Raw genomic sequence first — 7,188 nt, 5'->3', positions numbered from 1 at the left:
CATGCAACCACCACAACCCCTTGGATCTTTTACACCAGCTATGGCAGCATCCAATTACTCATATCGTCAAGCCAAACCTGGATTCTACTTCCTCTTCCCCAACTGCCTATCTAAACCAATCTCCTGCTTCTGGGTTACCCCGACCACCCCATCGACCGACTGAACAACTGAGGCCCGACCCTCGAACCTGGAGAGCACTCTATCAGTGACATGCCCAATGATATCGGGTAACTCCTCACGTAGGGTTCACGAAACCTCCGCGGAAATCCAATCATGTGGTCGACTCCCCTAAAGACATGGCGCATAACCCATCTCCAATCCCAATTGATAAGAGCTAGCAATAGGATTCTCCTTCCTAAAGGATCCCAGGGATCCACAATCCTTGGGCTCCACATGAGCCACTAACCGCCCCGCTACGATCTCGATCCGAAAGTCCCCAAGACAAATATCCAGTAGCTTCAAATCCCATCATTGACTTAACCAAAGATCATAGGAGTCTGCTCCAAAATACTAAGAGTAATCTCCGATGAGATAAACTCCTGCATCTGCTCGCTAATCGACTCAGTACCCGCACCTGATCCGGAACCGGAACCAGAACGAGAACCAAAACCTCCTCCACGAGTGCTCATCACCAAACTGGAATACAACATGCCAAAGATCATAACATGCCCAAAAATTCCTCCTCCCAAGCTTCTTAGATTCTCCAAGACTCTCCCCGTTTCGAGTATGGATCCTGTGATTTCAGTAGTATGGGCCCAATACTACTTTTCGCACCTATCTATACTTTCCTCAAGAATCATCCCAAATCCTTTAAGTCGGCCTCTCAAACTGATGCACCAAAAACTCGCTAAACAGTGCCACTAAACCCACTGAAGCATATCCTAGGCTCTTTAAGGGTCTCGACCTCACTCTGCTCTCACCTGTTGAAAAGCTCTCACTAATGTTAACTAACCACCTCATGAATATAGTCACATGCAACAGAGATTACATAATTCTTTGAGCAAAAGACTCAAGCCTAAAACGGTTGAACTCAAATGAGAGCTACGCAATAGGTCCAAATCCATCAATCTGAGATTATTCAACCTGTACAACATGTGACTTAACATATTCACTTAGTAGCTGTGCCACACCACTAAGAGTCCATAAAGCACAAAGCAAGCAGCATTCAAACAATGGAAAATCTAACCAGCATACACTAATCAAGCCATTCTATCCACTTATCAGAGATTCATACTAGCATGAAATTCCAAAGCTCATAAAATCAGGCATATAAAGGCATCTCTCCTATCATATAATACTGAGCATATCCTTAACCCCAATCTAGCATGCAATTCTCATAATCATATCATATATCATAACAACCATGTATTAGTATTCTAGGAACCACTTACTTGAGATCGACTGATTACACGCATCACACCCCCTTTCTTTGATTAGAAACACTTTTTAATAAAACATTTATTTTATGAAAATTCTCACCAAACCCTCAGTTTGAGTCTAGGCATACCCGAGAGTATGCCTGAATCCATCAAACCAAGGCTCTGATACCAACTTGTAATGTCCCAAAAATCATAGGGTAAAATTTTCATTTTGAATACACTTTTTAATAAAACATTTATTTTATGAAAATTCTCACCAAACCCTCAGTTTGAGTCCAGGCATACCCGAGAGTATGCCCGAATCCATCAAACTAAGGCTCTGATACCAACGTGTAATGTCCTGAAAATCATAGGGTAAAATTTTCATTTTTAATATAATTAAAACAATCATTTATCCTTTATTCAAACATTTAGAAGTTTTTCAAAATATAAAGAATTATCAAAGTTCATTCCCAAAATCACGAATTGCGGAAAACACTGGTGTAAGCGCTGCGATCAAGCCAGACCCTTCCCTTTCGAACCGGAAGTACCTGAAACCATAAACCACAAAATTTAAGCACAAAGCTTAGTGAGTTCCACAAATACCACATATCATACATAACAAACATACCGCCAAACATATTCGGGTGCTAGCCTACCCCTTCGATCTATTTCAACCGGATACTACCAAGCATATCTGGATGCTCGACCTGCCCCTTCGGTCTATTTCAACCGGATATTGTCAAACATATTTGGGTGCCCAACCTGCCCCTACGGTCTATTTCAACCGGATAACGGGTCTATTTCACCCCTACCACTACCACATAATATCATACATAATTCACAGAATAATCAAAAAATACATGCACAATAGATAATTATGACAAACACAATAATCATGCTATACCATAACTAGTGGACTGGCCTTGGTGCCTTCGACCCACGAATTCTACGAAGGGAGACTCACCTCAATAGTTGAACCCACAAATATATCTTTGACTGCGGATCCACTAAATCCCCACACTAATAAACATGAAAACATTCAATTAACATTTGGGTTCCAATACCCAATCCAATAATCCATATACGGGGTAAAAGACCATTTTACCCCTTACCTAGTTTGGTCCAAGACTAAGGCCCAAACTCACAATCAAAGGCTCACAAACCAAATACTCATCCATAGCCCACTTATGGCCAAATTTTCCAAATTGGACCCAAACCCTTACATGGGCCTTACCCTAAAGCCCATTAACTTTTCCCCAAACCCATCACTTGTCTATAGATGGCCCAACAAAGCCCCAAGCAATCCAAGCCCAAACCCGAAATGACACCATAAGGCCCATTAAGGCCCAAATATCCAAATTGGGTCCAAAACCATCATCGGCCTAACCCGAGAAGGCCCAACATCCAAAAAGGCTCAAAATAACCAATGATCAAACCTGGTCAAACTTCTAGTCAACACTCCATGGACAACAAGTCAACAAAATAAGAAAAGTCCAACAGGTCGAGTACGTCCAACGTACACCCTTTGGGGCTAGTACGTGCAGCATACCAGATGGGTACGCCCAACGTACTCCCTTGAACCCCAATCTTCTCTATTAACCACTTACGTCCTTGATTCAAATTCTTAAATCTACTTCCCATGTATGACTTATCACGTAAAGTTGGCAGCTTTATTTGCATGCATAGCTTAATGGGACTCTAGAGCTCAAAAGATCTTAATGAAGGGTCTTAACACATGCATGAGTCCAAATAAACCATAAAGATCACATTTTTATGCCTTTGGGACACCTAAAACGTCCAGATCTACAAGATCAAGGCTTTGAAACAACCTTAGCTCACAAGGACTAGCCAAAGGGGCTAAAGTGACGATAATCAAACCCAAAAGAAGATCTAACCAAGGAGATGACAAGATCAAAGCTTTTTACCTTCAATAAATTGAAAAAGATGGAAAACCTCTGGGTTCACAAGCTCCTTTCTAGGTGGTGATTCTTCAACAAGCTCCACACTCTTCAAAATGCACAAAATACTCCAAGATCCTTCACGATGGCTTAAAAGATCCAAGATAAAGGCTAAGGGTTGACTTCTAGGGTTTAGGAGGCTTAGAGGTTGATAAAAGATGAGGCTCGTGAAAGAAATGAGGTTTAAATAGGATCAATGACAAAAAAAAAAAAATTAGGGTTTTATGGCTGAAGGGAGTATGCCCTTCGTACCCCTTAGTAGTTAGTATTGCCAACATACTCAAGGATTACCTATGACCATTTAGCTCGGTATGCTCCGCGTACACATCTAGTACGCCCCGCGTACTAGATGGCCCTCCAAACTCCAAAACTTCATTCGGCTCTAACTCCTTCGTCCCAAGTTCATTTCCAACGAACTTTATATCCACAGAAAGGTGACGAGAAGCCTTACACTCATAACAACTCATCATTACCTTAAAAATTCCCGAACAAGACCCCAGAATTCATAAAAGCACGAAGTAACAAATTAAGATTATACCCTTAGGTTCCAAAATGCCAGTGAACACTTGTATCACTTAAACTATAACGCCCACATCCGAAAAGGGCCAAATCCTTTCTTCCCTAAGGCCCTAAGACTCATGATAACTGATGATTGAGCTACATCCCCAAATAATGAAGCAATCCAAAACCGAGTGTTACAAACAAATCCTAAATTAAAAACAACATTAAAAAAATACAACACAGGACAAAACCATTTAAAACCTAAAAACCAAAAAAAAAGATGAGAAAAAATATATTTTTTGACCTAAACTATTAATCTACAGTACCATCATTTATATGATCTGCCAGGTCTTCTCGAAGTTGCTTGTGTTTTCGTTGGTCTTGAATGTCAACGACTCTATGTAAGTATTCTACTATCCCTCGCTGAAATTGAATGTGTCTTGGTTCCTTAGGCGAATACTCCACAATGTTTTTTCTTTTATCTTCAATCACCATGTTATGCATTATGATACATGCATACATAACATTGTTCTAAAAGGCGCGCCATGGCGTGCGCCAAGGTGTGCCATGGTGCGTACCAAGGCGTATCATGGCGTGAGGTGTGTCTTCGCCGTTACAAAAGCCACATAACATTGTTGTTAGGCGTGGCGCATGGCAAGGCGTGATATGGCGTTCCATGGCGCGTTATGGCGTGTTATGGAACATGTTTTTGTTTGAGACACGTTTTTTTTTTTTTTTGCTTTTTGTTATGTCTTTTTCTAATCGGAGATACAAATATTATGTTTTTTTTTTTACTCTTTGTTATTAGTTATTGATATAACACTTCTAAAAAGTAGTTATATTTGATATAAATTTATATTTATGTGGTAATATAACTATAAATTAATACCAAATAGCCGCCTTACATCACACCTTGAAAAACGTCATGGCTCGTAAAGTTTGAGGCTTTGCCATGCCTAACGCCATTTAGAACCTTGATACATAATATCTCGTAGAGTGTCCAACTTATATGGTCGTGTCGCATGTTCAACTATGTGTCATTTTATTTTCAGAACTCCGAAAGCACGTTCTTGATGGGTTTCGGACATAAGAACTTTACCTATGTGCACATACAACCCTATAGCTTGGATCTAGGTTTCACTAATTGAACATGCAACATATCCAAGACTTTCATGGCTAGATCTAATGTAAACAAACAATTAAAACATATGAAAAACAGATCTAGAATGATACCTTGAGTCACTTGCTTGAAAACCTTCTTCTTCTTGGAGCTTAGAGTCACAAATGTCACTCCTCTAATGGCTTACAAACACCAACTAGCAAGAAGATGATTTGAGAGAGATGAGGAAGAGGGAAATCGGCTCTAGGGCTTCTCCAATCACAAGGGTGGCCGATTTCCTCAACCCTATGGGTCTATTTATACTGTGAGCTCCTAGGGTTTCACCCTTAAACCCTAATTGGATAACTTAGCCTCAAAGCAATCCAAATCCCTTCCTAGATAAGGCCTTGGACGATTTCTAGGTGATCCAAATCCCTAAAATCGTCCAACCCTATATCCATAAGGATTATCAGCTCAAAATACAACTTTCACACATTTGACAGTTTATACCCCTTTATTCAATTAATCTTTTTAAGTCACCAAATTAATTCCTAATTAATTTATGATTTGTATTAATCAAATAATATTATTATTCTTTTAACATATTATTCTTATAATATATTAATAATAACATATCTTCTCTCAAATCACCCTATCAAGTTGTTATGGTGAAGGCAACCCAAAAGGACCATGCACAACCGAGTCAAGTACTTACCAAATATAGTTACAGCCTTAGACACTAATCCAACAGTTCTACGTCCTTACGTGATCCATCTTGTCTTTTTTTGAAATATTTGTCTCTTGGTTCCATCGGGCGTCGAAAGGCCTTCACAAACGTGGAATATGGTGGATATATTCCATCCGTGAGGTAATACCCGAACATATACTCATGACCATTCCCTGTGAAAAGAGTATCCAGTACCTTTCCCTGTTAGAAGGTCCTGAAATATTGGTGGCTGATAAAGAACGTTTACGTCGTTGTTAGAACCCGCAACTCCAAAAAAAGAATGTCAAATCCATAAGTCTTGTGAAGCAATAACCTCTAATACCAACGAAGGCGACCCAAGATGACCACTTGTGTATTGACCTTTCCACACCACCTGACAATTTCTCGATATCCACTTTGTGCAATCAATGCTTCCAAGCATACCTGGAAAACCATGTCATTCTTCAGGTGCCGCATATAGGTGTTGCATGTCATTCAATGAAGGTTTGCGCAAGTATTTGCACCGAAGATTTCGATAACACCTCTCGCCAATCTATACAAATTTTCTCGTGCAATTCGCTCCGACATTCGCATACAGTCATCAATGGAATCGGGCGACTCCCCCATAGCCATGAGCTCGATTGCAGCAACACATTTTTGCAACCCTGTAAAACCTCGTTTACCTCTTGCATCATACCTCATTTGGAATAATTCATACCTAAACATATATTTAATTTGTAAAAAATGTGTAATTATGTTATGTAAAAAACAATTATCTAAAAACTGTATTTTCGATACCTGCTTTCGAATGCAATGACTATCTGTTGAAACATATTTTTTCGCAAACGAAATGTTCTTTTGAAATCTCTAGGTTGGTAGATACAATTGTCCGCAAAATAATCGTGTACTAGACGTCTATGCCCTTCTTCACGATCTCTGTTTGATGTCGCACGCCTTGTTAGTAGTGGAGTTGGCTTTGGCGGTAGCATGTCTGTTGAATATCGATACATCATACTCACGAATATATCATCGTCGTCATTATCATCGTTGTATGGATGGAGCGGATCAAAATAATCATTTTTTTTTGTAACTAGAAAAATATAAAAGATAATGAACTTGATAGAAATGTGTATTTGAGAGAATTTGATGAATTTTGTATGTATATATATATATATATATATATATATATATATATATATATATATATATATATATATATATATATATATTATATATGTATATTTATATATATATATATATATATATATATATATATATATATATACTAATAAAAGAGTAGTTCTTTGTCATGTGTCACCATTTTAAGCTTTGTAATTAATATTATGTCACTTGTCAATCTATTGATTCTCCTTTTAAATTTCAAAATTCAAAATTTAAACTTCTCATTTTGATTACATTAAATTAATAACATTTGAATAAAAAATAAAATAAAATTTATATAAATTATAATAAAATAAAATTTATACAAATTATAAGATGATATAATTTTACATATTTATTTGAATCAACGGTTCTAATTTTATATATAACTAAAAAAGTATA

At 38.0% G+C, this 7,188-nt stretch overlaps 1 protein-coding gene across 1 annotated transcript; it reads right to left on the bottom strand.

The window, feature by feature from the left end:
- Positions 1-6,120: 6,120 nt before the first annotated feature.
- On the bottom strand, positions 6,121-6,614 carry LOC128127273 (uncharacterized). The gene is made up of 2 exons (XM_052765720.1): positions 6,424-6,614; positions 6,121-6,343 (listed from the first exon to the last, which is right to left on the bottom strand). Exons 1-2 carry the CDS (start codon positions 6,612-6,614, stop codon positions 6,121-6,123), a joined length of 414 nt encoding a protein of 137 aa, XP_052621680.1.
- Between the last annotated feature and the right edge of the window lie 574 nt (positions 6,615-7,188).

Source organism: Lactuca sativa, chromosome 7, assembly GCF_002870075.4.
Source record: "Lactuca sativa cultivar Salinas chromosome 7, Lsat_Salinas_v11, whole genome shotgun sequence".
NCBI lineage: Eukaryota > Viridiplantae > Streptophyta > Magnoliopsida > Asterales > Asteraceae > Lactuca > Lactuca sativa.
The sequence above is the reverse complement of the archived record's forward strand: the minus strand, read 5'-3'. Positions and strand labels throughout refer to the sequence as shown.

Bases quoted from the DNA above. Each gene is read 5' to 3' on its own strand.
- LOC128127273 (XM_052765720.1), bottom strand. From the start codon at position 6,614: ATGCTACCGCCAAAGCCAACTCCACTACTAACAAGGCGTGCGACATCA. The intron at 6,344-6,423 runs GTATCGAAAATA...ATATATGTTTAG, and splicing joins GTCATTGCATTCGAAAGCAG to GTATGAATTATTCCAAATGA.